The 17,677-nt window shown below is 48.6% G+C and overlaps 1 protein-coding gene across 2 annotated transcripts; it reads left to right on the forward strand.

The window, feature by feature from the left end:
• Positions 1-869: 869 nt before the first annotated feature.
• LOC120040693 (serine/threonine-protein phosphatase 2A 55 kDa regulatory subunit B delta isoform-like) lies at positions 870-16,872 on the forward strand. 2 transcript variants are annotated; one of them, XM_038985758.1, is made up of 6 exons: positions 870-1,020; positions 1,277-1,351; positions 13,173-13,270; positions 13,474-13,639; positions 13,850-13,962; positions 16,598-16,872. In XM_038985758.1, exons 1-6 carry the CDS (start codon positions 1,014-1,016, stop codon positions 16,865-16,867), a joined length of 729 nt encoding a protein of 242 aa, XP_038841686.1. In that variant the 5' UTR covers positions 870-1,013; the 3' UTR covers positions 16,868-16,872. The 2 variants fall into 2 exon arrangements, with proteins under 2 accessions (XP_038841686.1, XP_038841684.1); XM_038985756.1 differs by lacking the exon at positions 870-1,020 and adding an exon at positions 1,092-1,189.
• Positions 16,873-17,677: the final 805 nt, after the last annotated feature.

The following is a 17,677-nucleotide window of genomic DNA, read 5'->3' on the forward strand; positions in this document are numbered from 1 at the left end:
TCAATACATCTTTAAAAATGTTTTTAATACATGTTTTTATTACGTTTCGGGCTCTGAGCAATAGTAATGGCGTCTTTTTGTAGACATTAATTCCACCATGGTTCGTTTGGCAAATCCTATGTGTAAATGAATGGAGTTTTGTTTTCTGATAAACACCCCAAATAAGCAGTGTGGTAAACACAGGTTTAGGAGATCTCATACGTTTTGTTCTGTGAGATAATCTGCATCAGCTAACGTCACTTTTTTGTGAATTTTTAAGCATTTCTGTCATTTAAAAAAATAACATAAAGGCTTCATAATTCATAAATGTCATGTTAACTGACTGATATTATCTCACAAACTAAAACATATAAAATATCCTAAGCCTGTGTTAACCTCAGACCTTATTTTCGCTGTTTATTCCAAAAACCTATTCTTTCCCCGTGAATTTTCCCATAGGAATGGCTGAACGAACCAGTGGTAACTAATTTCCGGTTTTTAGGACTACAAGCTGGCGAGCTCTATTCCCTGGTATAAAAAGGGTTGTGAAACACCAGCCAATAGCCTAGGATTAGGCTCTGTATATCTCTTAGATTTCGATGCCTATGACAATGTCTCTGACTTTGTGTCGAATGTCTTTATCAAAGTATGAAACAAGAAAATGATGTTTTGCAAAAACATTGGTTGGTTATTATGGGGGAAAACACACAGATCATAGTCCACTTTCCCACGCCTGTATCTGTCAGCTCGCCAAGGCCCTGCGAAACTGCGCATAAACGGTGCACTTCTGAGGCGGTCGAGGGCCTGAAATAGACTTTGGAAGCGTCTAAATGACGTCACTGTGTCATGTCGACTGTCAATGTGCGCCATTTTGGATTGAAAAAAAAAAAAATCACGGGCATTTCTGTAAGCCCATATTCACGAGTCTAATAACTGTTTCCTTGTAATAACCTGTACTGAAATTACAATCCTTACAACTCAAATCACTATCGGAAGACCCCCCAAAGAAGCCAGTTCTGTTGCAGAAAGTGGCAATGGCAGGTAAGGTTGACAACTTTGTAGGCGGGGGCCCTACACTGTTCTCACGCATCAGCGCGGCCTAAAAGCATTGCAAGTTTCTTGGCTAGCAAGCAACCGATCAGCTCTGAGAATGTGTGCCAAATTACACTCCATAGTTAGCTAGTTGCTATGTTGAAGTACACATTTAAAGGTGGGAATTGTTCCTCTGTGTTTCTATAACATCTGCTAATATTTTCTGCCTATTTATTCACCTTATTCAATTTGTGATGTTTTGTAGGTGTCGGAGGAGGGAACGATTTCCAATGGTGCTTCTCTCAAGTGAAGGGAGCCATAGACGAGGATGTGGCTGAAGGTAAAGCTCGTTTCCATTTCAACAGATAGATGAACATTTTGAATGTTATTCATTGACCTAATCACGGGTGTTTTGTGCACGCTAACGTTAGCAAGCTAGTAACGTCGCTAATACAGAAGGTTGCTAGTTAACTATCTAGCTAGCCTAGTGCCTAAGTTGGCAGCATTCAAACCTTGTTAACTCGCTAGCTAGATGACTTGCTAGGCTAGCCAGTTATGGCTATTTAGGGGAGCTGTCTAGTTAGCTGTAAGTACTATTGTTTTGGCTAGCTAGGTGTTAGGTGGTTGACCTATGTAGTTATTACAAGCACGTGGTTGGTTAACAACAGTTGTTCCCTCTTCACCAGGCAGAACAAGGTCAGATATTTTCTATCTACATCTCACTAAACATAGGCTTTAACTATATAGTTATATACCTATAGCTGTGAAAACACTGCAAGATCTTGTAACACTGTCAGTGTTGGTGTGAAAGAGAATCGTGGATACATTGCCCTGCACACCCCTGTTATCTAAGATGGCATTGATTAGGATGTAGCTACACATTGATCTGGCCTGTAAGGCCTGCTATTGGCTGCCAGTGTGAAGGCTGACAGATATGGTGATGCTGGTCCCTCTGGTTTAAAATAAGGGGTGTCTCAGACATATAAGGGTGCCTTCCTGACTGTACAGTACGATACACACTGTACTGTGAGGGGACCTGTGGAACTAGCTAATCACCTTGGTCTCTCAAAGTGGAAAGACGTATGTTTATGTCTGTACAGGACTATCTTTGCTGCACTACTGTGATACTGATTCTGAAGCTATTCGGTTGTGTCGTTTGGGACGAGGACTACTTGTCGTACTGACATTATTTTTTGCACCACAATTAATCGTCTGTTTTTGAAGAGAGGGATTGGTCTGTGTATCTGTTGTGCACTGGCAGGGGGCACACTGTCCTGGGGCATCCCAGGAGAAAGGGCAGGAGGGATACTGCTGTGCTGCTGTCAGCTGGTCGTTTCCGGCTCCTCTCCTCTTCACTGCTGCTTTGTTATAAATAATCCAGTGGCCTTGCTGTGAGATGTGGCGCTAAAACAGACACACAGAGAGAGAGCCCCCAGCATCACAGAGAGAGAGAGAGCCCCCAGCATCACAGAGAGAGAGAGAGCCCCCAGCATCACAGTGAGAGAGAGAGCCCCCAGCATCACAGTGAGAGAGAGAGCCCCCAGCATCACAGGGAGAGAGAGAGCCCCCAGCATCACAGGGAGAGAGAGAGCCCCCAGCATCACAGGGAGAGAGAGAGCCCCCAGCATCACAGGGAGAGAGAGAGCCCCCAGCATCACGGGGAGAGAGAGAGAGCCCCCAGCATCACGGGGAGAGAGAGAGAGCCCCCAGCATCACGGGGAGAGAGAGAGAGCCCCCAGCATCACGGGGAGGGAGAGAGACCCCCCCCCCAGCATCACGGGGAGGGAGAAAGACCCCCCCCAGCATCACGAGGAGAGAGAGAGCCCCCTCCCCAGCATAACGGGGAGAGAGAGAGCCCCCCCCCCAGCATGACGGGGAGAGAGAGCCCCCTCCCCAGCATGACGGGGAGAGAGAGCCCCCTCCCAGCATGACGGGGAGAGAGAGCCCCCTCCCAGCATGACGGGGAGAGAGAGCCCCCTCCCAGCATGACGGGGAGAGAGAGCCCCCACCCCCCAGCATGACGGGGAGAGAGCCCCCTCCATGATGAGAGCGCGCCCCCAGCATGATGGGGGGAGAGAGAGAGAGCGCGACCCCAGCATGATGGGGGGAGAGAGAGAGAGCCCCCACCCCCCAGCATGACGGGGAGAGAGCCCCTTCCATGATGAGAGCGCGCCCCCAGCATGACGGGGAGAGAGAGAGAGCGCGCCCCCAGCATGACGGGGAGAGAGAGAGAGAGCCCCCACCCCCCAGCATGACGGGGGGAGAGAGAGAGCGCGCCCCCAGCATGATGGGGGGAGAGAGAGAGAGCGCCCCCAGCATGACGGGGGTAGAGAGAGAGAGAGAGCCCCCAGCATGACGGGGGGAGAGAGAGAGAGCGCGCCCCCAGCATGACGGGGAGAGAGAGCGCGCCCCCAACATGACGGGGAGAGAGAGAGCGCGCCCCCAGCATGACGGGGAGAGAGAGAGAGAGCGCGCCCCCAGCATGACGGGGAGAGAGAGAGAGAGAGCGCCCCCAGCATGACGGGGAGAGAGAGAGAGAGAGCGCGCCCCCAGCATGACGGGGAGAGAGAGAGAGAGCGCGCCCCCAGCATGACGGGGAGAGAGAGAGAGAGCGCGCCCCCAGCATGACGGGGGGAGAGAGAGAGAGCGCGCCCCCAGCATGACGGGGGGAGAGAGAGAGCGCGCCCCCAGCATGACGGGGGGAGAGAGAGAGCGCGCACCCAGCATGACGGGGAGAGAGAGAGAGCGCCCCCAACATGACGGGGGTAGAGAGAGAGAGGGCGCCCCCAGCATGACGGGGAGAGAGAGAGCGCGCCCCCAGCATGACGGGGAGAGAGAGAGAGGGCGCCCCCAGCATGACGGGGAGAGAGAGAGAGCGCCCCCAGCATGACGGAGAGAGAGAGCCCCCACCATGACGGGGAGAGAGAGAGAGAGCCCCCCCAGCATGACGGGGGGAGAGAGAGAGCGCGCCCCCAGCATGACGGGGAGAGAGAGAGAGAGCGCCCCCAGCATGACGGGGAGAGAGAGCGCGCCCCCAGCATGACGGGGGTAGAGAGAGAGAGAGAGAGAGAGAGCGCCCCCAGCATGACGGGGGTAGAGAGAGAGAGAGCGCCCCCAGCATGACGGGGAGAGAGAGAGAGCGCGCCCCCAGCATGACGGGGGGAGAGAGAGAGAGAGAGAGAGAGCGCCCCCAGCATGACGGGGGTAGAGAGAGAGAGAGAGAGAGCGCCCCCAGCATGACGGGGAGAGAGAGAGAGCGCGCCCCCAGCATGACGGGGGGAGAGAGAGAGCGCGCCCCCAGCATGACGGAGGGAGAGAGAGAGCGCGCCCCCAGCATGACGGAGGGAGAGAGAGAGCGCGCCCCCAGCATGACGGGGAGAGAGAGAGAGCGCGCCCCCAGCATGACGGGGAGAGAGAGAGAGCGCGCCCCCAGCATGACGGGGAGAGAGAGAGCGCCCCCAGCATGACGGGGGGAGAGAGAGAGCGCGCCCCCAGCATGACGGGGAGAGAGAGAGCGCGCCCCCAGCATGACGGGGAGAGAGAGAGCGCGCCCCCAGCATGACGGGGAGAGAGAGAGCGCGCCCCCAGCATGACGGGGGGAGAGAGAGAGAGAGAGCGCGCCCCCAACATGACGGGGGGAGAGAGAGAGAGCGCGCCCCCAGCATGACGGGGGGAGAGAGAGAGAGAGAGAGCGCGCCCCCAGCATGACGGAGGGAGAGAGAGAGCGCGCCCCCAGCATGACGGGGGGAGAGAGCGCCCCCAGCATGACGGGGGGAGAGAGAGAGAGCGCGCCCCCAGCATGACGGGGAGAGAGAGCGCGCCCCCAGCATGACGGGGAGAGAGAGCGCGCCCCCAGCATGACGGGGAGAGAGAGAGGGCGCCCCCAGCATGACGGGGGTAGAGAGAGAGAGAGCGCCCCCAGCATGACGGGGGGAGAGAGAGAGCGCGCCCCCAGCATGACGGGGAGAGAGAGAGAGCGCGCCCCCAGCATGACGGGGGGAGAGAGAGAGCGCGCCCCCAGCATGACGGGGAGAGGGAGAGAGCGCCCCCAGCATGACGGGGGGAGAGAGAGAGCGCGCCCCCAGCATGACGGGGAGAGAGAGAGCGCGCCCCCAGCATGACGGGGAGAGAGAGAGAGAGCGCGCCCCCAGCAGCACAGAGGGGCCATCTGAATCTTTCCTGCCCAGTCATCCATACTGCAGCCTCTCTCTATTCTTCATGAACAAGCCATACATGTGCATGAAGACTGAAACAATAAAGAAACCCTCATTTTCATTCTCGGCAAAAGCTTTTCGCTACGTTATTTCCTAATGAATACGACCCCTGGCTCTGCGTCATCATACAGTCTTCAGCAGCACAGACAGTAAATAGATTTCCCTTGCTGCAGTCCTGTTGTACAGGCTGTGCTTAGATCTTCCATGGCTGAGTGCACTTCCCTGATGTCAGCTGCATCTTTTAACCAAGGAATAGAGTCCTAGTACCTCTTTATAATAGGCTACATGGGCGCTGCACTGCGCCCGACCCATTGGCTTCCAGCCCAAACGGGGGGGGGTTGTGAGCATAGAGACATATTAGTTATCTGTAAGTTAATGTACAACAAAGTACGTCTTATCAAAGACTCCAGTCACCCAAGTCATAGACTGTTTTCTCTGCTACCGCACGGCAAGTGTGTCACGTGAACCCGTAAGGTGTGATGTCACGTGAACCCGTAAGGTGTGATGTCACGTGAACCCGTAAGGTGTGATGTCACGTGAACCCGTAAGGTGTGATGTCACGTGAACCCGTAAGGTGTGAGGTCACGTGACCCCGTAAGGTGTGATGTCACGTGAACCCGTAAGGTGTGATGTCACGTGACCCCGTAAGGTGTGACGTCACGTGAACCCGTAAGGTGTGAGGTCACGTGAACCCGTAAGGTGTGAGGTCACGTGAACCCGTAAGGTGTGAGGTCACGTGAACCCGTAAGGTGTGAGGTCACGTGAACCCGTAAGGTGTGAGGTCACGTGAACCCGTAAGGTGTGAGGTCACGTGACCCCGCAAGGTGTGAGGTCACGTGAACCCGTAAGGTGAGAGGTCACGTGAACCCGTAAGGTGAGATGTCACGTGAACCCGTAAGGTGAGACGTCACGTGAACCCGTAAGGTGTGACGTCACGTGAACCCGTAAGGTGTGACGTCACGTGAACCCGTAAGGTGTGAGGTCACGTGAACCCGTAAGGTGTGAGGTCACGTGAACCCGTAAGGTGTGAGGTCACGTGAACCCGTAAGGTGTGAGGTCACGTGAACCCGTAAGGTGTGAGGTCACGTGAACCCGTAAGGTGTGAGGTCACGTGAACCCGTAAGGTGTGAGGTCACGTGAACCCGTAAGGTGTGAGGTCACGTGAACCCGTAAGGTGTGAGGTCACGTGACCCCGCAAGGTGTGATGTCACGTGAACCCGTAAGGTGTGAGGTCACGTGAACCCGTAAGGTGTGAGGTCACGTGAACCCGTAAGGTGTGAGGTCACGTGAACCCGTAAGGTGTGATGTCACGTGAACCCGTAAGGTGTGAGGTCACGTGAACCCGTAAGGTGTGAGGTCACGTGAACCCGTAAGGTGTGAGGTCACGTGAACCCGTAAGGTGTGAGGTCACGTGACCCCGCAAGGTGTGATGTCACGTGAACCCGTAAGGTGTGAGGTCACGTGAACCCGTAAGGTGTGAGGTCACGTGAACCCGCAAGGTGTGAGGTCACGTGAACCCGTAAGGTGTGACGTCACGTGAACCCGTAAGGTGTGACGTCACGTGAACCCGTAAGGTGTGAGGTCACGTGAACCCGTAAGGTGTGAGGTCACGTGAACCCGTAAGGTGTGAGGTCACGTGAACCCGTAAGGTGTGAGGTCACGTGACCCCGCAAGGTGTGATGTCACGTGAACCCGTAAGGTGTGAGGTCACGTGAACCCGTAAGGTGAGATGTGATCTTAATGGCTAGCTAGAGAGACATGACTGGAATAGACACTACTGTGTTCACTCACAGGATTTTATCCAATCAAGTAGGTTTTCAAATCAAATGTTATTTGTCATCATGCTTGCTAAGCAACCGGTGTAGACTAACAGTGAAATGCTTATTGACGGACCCTTCCCAACAACGCAGAGAGAAAGATTAACAAATAATAGAAGGATAAGAACATGAGAAATAAATGGGTACCAGTACCAAGTCATATGTGCAGGGGTAGAGGTGATAACTTGGCTATATACACAGGGTACCAGTACCAAGTCAATGTGCAGGGGTAGAGGTGATAACTTGGCTGTATACACAGGGTACCAGTACCAAGTCATATGTGCAGGGGTAGAGGTGATAACTTGGCTATATACACAGGGTACCAGTACCAAGTCAATGTGCAGGGGTAGAGGTGATAACTTGGCTATATACACAGGGTACAGGTACCAAGTCATATGTGTAGGGGTAGAGGTGATAACTTGGCTGTATACACAGGGTACAGGTACCAAGTCATATGTGCAGGGGTAGAGGTGATAACTTGGCTGTATACACAGGGTACCAGTACCAAGTCATATGTGCAGGGGTAGAGGTGATAACTTGGCTGTATACACAGGGTACCAGTACCAAGTCATATGTGCAGGGGTAGAGGTGATAACTTGGCTATATACACAGGGTACCAGTACCAAGTCATATGTGCAGGGGTAATAACTTGGCTATATACACAGGGTACCAGTACCAAGTCATATGTGCAGGGGTATAGGTGATAACTTGGCTATATACACAGGGTACAGGTACCAAGTCATATGTGTAGGGGTAGAGGTGATAACTAGGCTATATACACAGGGTACCAGTACCAAGTCATATGTGCAGGGGTAGAGGTGATAACTTGGCTGTATACACAGGGTACAGGTACCAATTCATATGTGCAGGGGTAATAACTTGGCTATATACACAGGGTACCAGTACCAAGTCATATGTGCAGGGGTATAGGTGATAACTTGGCTATATACACAGGGTACAGGTACCAAGTCATATGTGCAGGGGTAGAGGTGATAACTAGGCTATATACACAGGGTACCAGTACCAAGTCATATGTGCAGGGGTAGAGGTGATAACTTGGCTGTATACACAGGGTACCAGTACCAAGTCATATGTGCAGGGGTAGAGGTGATAACTTGGCTGTATACACAGGGTACAGGTACCAATTCATATGTGCAGGGGTAATAACTTGGCTATATACACAGGGTACCAGTACCAAGTCAATGTGCAGGGGTAATAACTTGGCTCTATACACAGGGTACCAGTACCAAGTCAATGTAGAGGCAATAACATGGCTATATACACAGGGTACCAGTACCAAGTCAATGTGCAGGGGGTAGAGGTGATAACTTTGCTATATACACAGGGTACCAGTACCAAGTCAATGTGCAGGGGTAGAGGTAAGGGAGGTAGATATGTACATATAGGTAGGGGTAAAGTGACTAGGCATCAGGATAGATTATAGACAGTAGCAGCAGCGTACGTGATGAGTCATAAGAGTTTGTGCAAAATGGGATCAATGCAGATAGTCCAGGTAGCTGTTTGGTTAACTATTCATCAGTCTTGTGGCCGGGGGGGTAGAAGATGTTCAGGGCTCTGTTGGTCCCAGGTGCATCGTTACTGCTTGCTATGTGAATGCAGAGAGAATAGTCTGACTTCAATGGCTGGAGACTTTAACCATTTTTAGGGCCTTCCTCTGACACCGCCTGGTATAGAATGCTTGAATTACAGAGAGCTCTGCCCCAGGGATGTACTGGGTGGATTACAGAGAGCTCTGCCCCAGGGATGTACTGGGTGGATTACAGAGAGCTCTGCCCCAGGGATGTACTGGGTGGATTACAGAGAGCTCTGCCCCAGGGATGTACTGGGTGGATTACAGAGAGCTCTGCCCCAGGGATGTACTGGGTGGATTACAGAGAGCTCTGCCCCAGGGATGTACTGGGTGGATTACAGAGAGCTCTGCCCCAGGGATGTACTGGGTGGATTACAGAGAGCTCTGCCCCAGGGATGTACTGGGTGGATTACAGAGAGCTCTGCCCCAGGGATGTACTGGGTGGATTACAGAGAGCTCTGCCCCAGGGATGTACTGGGTGGATTACAGAGAGCTCTGCCCCAGGGATGTACTGGGTGGATTACAGAGAGCTCTGCCCCAGGGATGTACTGGGTGGATTACAGAGAGCTCTGCCCCAGGGATGTACTGGGTGGATTACAGAGAGCTCTGCCCCAGGGATGTACTGGGTGGATTACAGAGAGCTCTGCCCCAGGGATGTACTGGGTGGATTACAGAGAGCTCTGCCCCAGGGATGTACTGGGTGGATTACAGAGAGCTCTGCCCCAGGGATGTACTGGGTGGATTACAGAGAGCTCTGCCCCAGGGATGTACTGGGTTGTATGCACTACCCTCTGTGGTTCCTTGCGATCAAATACCAAGCAGTTGCCATACCAAGCGGTGAGGCAGCCGGTCAAGATTCTCTCAATAGTGAAGCTGTATAAACTTTTTGATGATCTGAAGGCCCATGCCAAATATTTTTCACCTCCTGAGGGGAAAGAGGTGTTGCCGGGCCTTCTTCACGTCTGTGTTGGTGTGTGTGTGTGGACCATTATAATTCCTTAGTGATGTGGACACCGAGGATCTCAAAGCTGTCGACCCGCTCCACTACAGCCACGTGGATGTGGATGGGGGCGTGCTCAGCTCTCCGTTTCCTGTCCTCCACGATCAGCTCCTTTTTTGTCATTTTAGGGCGCCATCCAATAGTGAGAGTTAATACTGTGTTTCTAGACTTGTAGTTATTACTTATTGTTTCTAGGCTTGTAGTTATTACTTATTGTTTCTAGGCTTGGGCTATATGGTATAAACAGTATATTTTGAAATACAGAAGGTATGATTTTTTTCAATACTGTTTGAAAAAATAAATAGATATATTTTTAAGTTGAGTATAATTATAAGAAATCTAGGATGTTAAATAAATGATCCAGCTCAAGGCTCCAGCTATGCATTTGGTTTGCTAAGTGGCTGGATGTGAAGATGAATCGTCTTGGTTACAGCAGAGACGATACAGAAGCGGTATGAACATCTGCGTACCGCCCAACCCTTAATTGTGCCATTTTGGAACAGTTTGAGTGTTTTTATTGACTGTAGTAGGTCAGGTGTTTTGCTGCGCCACCCAGTAGTTGTAGTAAGTCATCTTGGTTGGAACCTCTTGGCTGTTGATTGTTAAAGCTGTGTTGTGAATACAGTATCTGCTTTAAGGCCATATAAATAAATATATACACACACACCTTTTATTTTAGAAGTTTTGCCTGATTTCCGTTTTCTCCATTTAGTTTTTCTTTGGCTTTTCCCTATCAATCATACTTAAACAAATAAACAAACAACAATGAGATGATTAAACCACATCAGGAGACTACTTTTCAGGTCTGGGGAAAAATATAGGAAATAGATTTTTTAGATGTAGTCACCCTTTAATTCCACTGTGCACCAGCCAGGAACTGTTTGGTTAGCGATGTTTCTGTAGCGCTCGTGTGATTTGCAGAGTTTGCAAAACAATTGGCCGCTGTATTGATACAAATAATCATGATATCATTTTGCCGGGTAGCCCATAGGCTACTTTATAATGAACATTTTAATTGAGAAGGTTTTTGGGAAAAGCTTTTCCATCATTAGCATCATCACTAACGGCTTCACAAAGTGTAGACATGCGCCCGCACACACACACCAGTGTTTCCCTTATAGTCATTAGCGGTGGCTGGCCGCGGTGGGTGGCTGGCCGCGGTGGGTGGCTGGCCGCGGTGGGTGGCTGGCCGCGGTGGGTGGCTGGCCGCGGTGGCGAACATTTTAGCTTGTCAGGATAAAGAAGGATTTTTAATAAGCCTGAAGGCAATTGAGACATGGATTGTGTATGTGTGCCATTCAAAGGGTGACTGGGCAAGACAAAAGATGCCTTTGAACGGGGTGTGGTAGTAGGTGCCAGGCTCACTGGTTTGTGTCAAGAACTGCAACGCTGCTGTTTTTCACACTCAACAGTTTCCTGTGTGTATCAAGAATGATCCACCACCCAAAGGACATCCAGCTAACTTGATACAACTGTGGGAAGCATTGGACTCAACATGGGCCAGAATCCCTGTGGAACGCTTTGACACCTTGTAGTCCATGCCCACAAATTCTGGCTGTTCTGAGGGCAAAAGAGGGTGCAACTCAATATTAGGAAGGTGTTCCTAATGTTTTGTACACTCTTATGTATATACGGGGCATTCGAAAAGTATTCAGACCCCTTGACTTTTTACCAAAAAAATTACTTTACAGCCTTACTCTAAAATTGATTAAATAAAAAAATAAAAAAATCAATCCACACACAATACTCCATAATGATGAAGCAAAAAACAGGTTTTTAGACATTTTTGCAAATGTGTTAAAAAAAAAAGTTAAAAAATGTAAAAAATGCTGTGGGGATGATTTTCAGCAGCAGGGACTGGGAGACTAGTCAGGATCAAGGGAAATATGAATGGAACAAAATACAGAGAGATCCTTGATGAAAATCTGCTCAGGACCTCATACTGGGATAAAGGTTCACCTTCCAACAGGTCAAAGACCCTAAGCACACAGCCAAGACAATGCAGGTGTGGCTTCGGGACAAGATTCTGAATGTTCTTAAGTTGCCCAGACAGAGCCCGCACTTGAACCCGATCGAACATCTCTGGAGAGACCTAAAAATAGCTGTATAGCAACGCTCCCCATCCCACCAGACAGACTGATAGGATCTGCAGAGAAGAATGAGAGAGACTCTCCAAATAGATGTGTGCCAAGCTTGTAGCGTCATAACCAAGAAGACTCAAGGCTGTAATCACTGCCAAAGGCGCTTCAACAAAGTACTGAGTATAGGGTCTGAATATTTATGTAAACACAAATGTTTTTTTTGCAAAAATGTTTTCTGTGTAGATTGCTGCTGATAAATGTTTTATTTAATCCATTTTAGAATATGGCTGTAATGTAATGAAATGTGTAAAAAGTCAAGGGGACTGAATACTTTTCAAAGGCACTTTATATTTTAAGATCATCTTTGAGAACTAACAACCACAAAAAAAAACTACAGACACTCTGACAGCATAAGCCATGGCAAAATGTGTAGAATTACAGGAAATTAGCTTTTAAAAGAAGAAAAATGTTGCTACTGTGGCCAAGAGGAAGGCTGAACATCTTTGGCAGTGGACTTCAGAGAGTAATTTATAGCCTCGCTAGCCTACTTCCTGTATCGAGCATATTACGTATTTATCAGGAGACTAGCATGGCTCATGGTTTGTTTTGTCTTGCTGTGAGGCCAAGTCTCCCACTGAGCTGCTAGTGTTGTTGCCGTGGGTTCTCCACCCGACACAGCCAGAAGACGACTGGCCACCCCTCACAGCCTGGTTCTTCTCTAGGTTTCTTCCTAGGTTCTGGCCTTTCTAGGTAGTTTTTCCTAGCCACCGTGCTTATACAGCTGCATTGCTTGCTGTTTGGGGTTTTAGGCTGGGTTTCTGTACAGCACTTTGAGATATCAGCTGATGTAAGAAGGGCTTTATGAATACATTTGATTTGATTTGGTTGTTTTGTGTTGTCATTATTCCCCCAGTGAGCTGTTAGTGTTGTTGCAGTGGGTTGTGTTGTCATTATTCCCCAGTGAGCTGCTAGTGTTGTTACAGTGGGTTGTGTTGTAATTATTCCCCCAGTGAGCTGTTAGTGTTGTTGCAGTGGGTTGTGTTGTAATTATTCCCCCAGTGAGCTGTTAGTGTTGTTGCAGTGGGTTGTGTTGTAATTATTCCCCCAGTGAGCTGTTAGTGTTGTTGCAGTGGGTTGTGTTGTAATTATTCCCCCAGTGAGCTGTTAGTGTTGTTACAGTGGGTTGTGTTGTCATTATTCCCCCAGTGAGCTGCTAGTGTTGTTGATGGGGTTCAGGCCTGTACTGAGTGGGGAATGTTCATTAGGCCCCGCTCTTTATAATATGATTGAAAAGCCCACTGCCACGTCAGACTGGTCATCAATGATATTGATCATGTTTTTGTTTTGTGACGTAGACCCAACCCGTGTTACTGTGTGTCTTAAGTTCAGGTTTATTTATCAAAAAACAGCCTACGTGAAATGTTACTCACTCATGACCTTTTTGTTGTTGTCTCTCAGCCGACATAATCTCAACGGTTGAGTTTAACTATTCTGGAGATCTACTAGCAACAGGAGACAAAGGAGGTCGGGTCGTCATATTCCAACGGGAACAAGAGGTCAGTTAACTATCAAACAACCATAAATCAATCGGGGGAACAACGACGTTTAAGACTAAATCGCACCTTGAAAACAACATTAGTCGGATTCACCTTTTAATGTAGCATAATGTACAAAATCCTATTTTTTTTTTTTTTTTAAGTGCATTGTGGTGGTTGTAAAATATAGTCGTACTAATAATGAGCTGGTTTATTTCTTTCAGAGTAAAAACCGTCCTCATTCCAGAGGAGAATACAATGTGTACAGCACTTTCCAGAGCCACGAACCCGAGTTTGACTATTTGAAAAGCTTAGAAATCGAGGAGAAAATCAACAAAATAAGATGGTTACCCCAACAAAACGCTGCGCACTCTCTGCTCTCAACAAACGGTAAGTCGCGGTGCTCTCGTTCATATTTCTGATTCCATTAGGTCAAGGTGATGATGCTTTTCAGCGCCACAGACGTTCCAAGGAAATGCACTGAATGTTGAACTGTAAATGTAGCTTTAACCCCTTTCCTCTGAAGTCTTTCTACAGACGGAAGGCCAAGGTGACTGTAAATCTGTGCGAACACTGACGTTGGCTTTTTTCACAACCCAGACAAGACCATCAAGCTGTGGAAAATCAGCCAACGGGACAAAAGAGCAGAAGGCTACAACTTGAAAGACGAGGATGGAAGACTGAGAGATCCTTTTAGAATCACGTCGTTACGGGTACGACTCATCTTGTTCATCACCGTTTTACCTGATTATAGTTTTGAATGATCCCGTTCAGGGAATTTCTTTTTAAAAACGCGTAAAGTATTTGGAGTGAAAATGTGAGGGAGAAAATTCACGGTCTGATATTAACCCGCCGTTCGTTCTCCGTTTGTTAGACGCAGTGTGTTTTAGGAACCGCCCGCCGTTCGTTCTCCGTTCGTTAGACGCAGTGTGTTTTAGGAACCGCCCGCCGTTCGTTCTCCGTTCGTTAGACGCAGTGTGTTTTAGGAACCGCCCGCCGTTCGTTCTCCGTTCGTTAGACGCAGTGTGTTTTAGGAACCGCCCGCCGTTCGTTCTCCGTTCGTTAGACGCAGTGTGTTTTAGGAACCGCCCGCCGTTCGTTCTCCGTTCGTTAGACGCAGTGTGTTTTAGGAACCGCCCGCCGTTCGTTCTCCGTTCGTTAGACGCAGTGTGTTTTAGGAACCGCCCGCCGTTTGTTCTCCGTTCGTTAGACGCAGTGTGTTTTAGGAACCGCCCGCCGTTCGTTCTCCGTTCGTTAGATGCAGTGTAGTTTTAGGAACCGCCCGCCGTTCGTTCTCCGTTCGTTAGACGCAGTGTGTTTTAGGAACCGCCCGCCGTTCGTTCTCCGTTCGTTAGACGCAGTGTGTTTTAGGAACCGCCCGCCGTTCGTTCTCCGTTCGTTAGACGCAGTGTAGTTTTAGGAACGCCCGCCGTTCGTTCTCCGTTCGTTAGACGCAGTGTGTTTTAGGAACCGCCCGCCGTTCGTTCTCCGTTCGTTAGACGCAGTGTGTTTTAGGAACCGCCCGCCGTTCGTTCTCCGTTCGTTAGACGCAGTGTGTTTTAGGAACCGCCCGCGGTTCGTTCTCCGTTCGTTAGACGCAGTGTGTTTTAGGAACCGCCCGCCGTTCGTTCTCCGTTCGTTAGACGCAGTGTGTTTTAGGAACCGCCCGCCGTTGGCCGTTCTGACTGCTGACATTTTCACAAGTTTGGACAAGTGGAATCAGTTTGCACTCGGTTCGCAAATTACGTCCGGCACTCTGTTCAGAGGTGCCAAGTACTCTTGGCCGGCAAACACCACCAGTGTGTCCGTGCCTTTTTTAAACAGTGATTATGTCATCCCTTCTGATCCATCTCGCATATGATTGATTACCTGATATATGATTGACATATTATTGATATTTGTTAGTAAAAAAAAACAAAAATCATTTAAAAGTGTATAATATCCAGTTCCTTCAGAAAGCACTCACACCGCGGTGGCTCCTTGCCACAGCCCGAACCCAACACGGACCGAACTGTGATCCCATAGTTTAATTCATCTTTTAAATATATATTTTAATAAATATCCACTGTTGCTAAATTATTACCAGAGGTGGGTTGCTAAATTATTGACGCCCCAAAAATATGGAACATTAAATCATATTTCTGCCCACTTTGAAGAGGCTAGAACTATCCACTTACTTTTCCTCTGCCAACAAGACTAGTAATGAACAGCAAATCAGACAACCCCATAGTAACACGGGAAACTGTTGAGCGTGAAAAACCCAGCAGCGTTGCAGTTCTTGACCCAAACCAGTGCGCCTGGCACCTACGGCCATACGTCGTTCAAAGGCACTTAAATATTTTGTCTTGCCCATTCACCCTCTGAATGGCACATATGCACAATCCATGTCTCAAGGCTTAAAAATCCTTGTTTAACCTGTCTCCTCCCCATCATCTACACTGATTTGAAGTGGAGTTAACAAGTTACATCAATAAGGGATCATAGCTTTCACCTGGATTCACCTGGTCAGTCTGTCATGGAAAGAGCAGGTGTTGTTAATGTTTTGTCCACTCAGTGTATGTCTGCTACAGAGGGAAAGGAGAGAGCAGGTGTTCTTAATGTTTTGTCCACTCAGTGTATGTCTGCTACAGAGGAAAAGGAGAGAGCAGGTGTTCTTAATGTTTTGTCCACTCAGTGTATGTCTGCTACAGAGGGAAAGGAGAGAGCAGGTGTTCTTAATGTTTTGTCCACTCAGTGTATGTCTGCTACAGAGGGAAAGGAGAGAGCAGGTGTTCTTAATGTTTTGTCCACTCAGTGTACGTCTGCTACAGAGGGAAAGGAGAGAGCAGGTGTTCTTAATGTTTTGTCCACTCAGTGTATGTCTGCTACAGAGGGAAAGGAGAGCGCAGGAGAAAATTAGTTTTGATCAGTCATGGAAATAAAAGTTATGAAAACATGTTGGCTCACTATTTTAAAATAGAAGATGGATAACTAGCAATAGGATGAAAATCCAGTATATCTGGCGTATGTACAACCAACTAGCACCCGCTAACGTTATCCAGCTAAATAAAGTGTGTATATATATAAATATAATATATCTCGCAATATTATATATCGATACTTTGACTCAAAATATATATTTTGAAAAATATATATGAAAAATATATATTTTGAAAAATAAAAAATATATATTTTGAAAAATAAAAAATATATATTTTGAAAAAATATATATATAAGTAAGTATAATATTGCGATAACTAACTCCCCCCTTCTTCACTACTCCATGTATTTGTCATGTTCAGAAAATGAGCGACCTGCATGGTTTTTAAAGGTAGCGTTATCTTGATAATAAAGGATGCTTTGTTCCAGGTGCCTGTGCTGCTGCCCATGGACCGGATGGTGGAGGCTAGCCCACGGAGGATATTCGCTAACGCACACACATATCACATCAATTCCATCTCTGTAAATAGTGATCATGAAACATACCTTTCAGCCGATGATCTCAGGGTTAACCTCTGGCACTTAGAAATCACAGATAGAAGTTTTAGTATCCTTTTTAAGCATAAAGAATACACAACATTTAATTTAAATGTCAAGATTTGTGTGTGTGTTTGTACCTGTGAGTATGTCTACCTGTGAGTGTGTGTCTACCTGTGAGTGTGTCTACCTGTGAGTGTGTGTCTACCTGTGAGTGTGTCTACCTGTGAGTGTGTCTACCTGTGAGTGTGTGTCTACCTGTGAGTGTGTCTACCTGTGAGTGTATGTCTACCTGTGAGTGTGTCTACCTGTGAGTGTGTCTACCTGTGAGTGTGTGTCTACCTGTGAGTGTGTGTCTACCTGTGAGTGTGTGTCTACCTGTGAGTGTGTGTCTACCTGTGAGTGTGTGTCTACCTGTGAGTGTGTGTCTACCTGTGAGTGTGTCTACCTGTGAGAGTGTGTCTACCTGTGAGTGTGTGTCTACCTGTGAGTGTGTGTCTACCTGTGAGTGTGTGTCTACCTGTGAGTGTGTGTCTACCTGTGAGTGTGTGTCTACCTGTGATGTGTGTCTACCTGTGAGTGTGTGTCTACCTGTGTCTACCTGTGAGTGTGTATGTACCCGTTTGTGTGTGTACCTGTTTGTGTCTATGCCCTTGCCATGTCTTGGTGGTGTTGATCCTTGATCGTGCCCCCCCCCCCCCCCCCCCCCCCCACCCCCCCCCCCCCCCCCGACATTGTAGATATAAAGCCTGCCAATATGGAGGAGCTGACAGAAGTCATCACAGCTGCAGAGTGCCATCCACACCAGTGTAATGTATTGTGTACAGTAGCAGCAAGGGGACCATCCGCCTCTGTGACATGCGGGCTGCTGCCCTCTGTGATAGGCAAAGCAAATGTAAGTCAAAATATCGTTGGGTAAAACTTTACATAAATGTCATTGTTTTAGATAGAATAATATACTGAACCCAAAGA

This window comes from Salvelinus namaycush, unplaced genomic scaffold, assembly GCF_016432855.1.
Source record: "Salvelinus namaycush isolate Seneca unplaced genomic scaffold, SaNama_1.0 Scaffold3734, whole genome shotgun sequence".
NCBI lineage: Eukaryota > Metazoa > Chordata > Actinopteri > Salmoniformes > Salmonidae > Salvelinus > Salvelinus namaycush.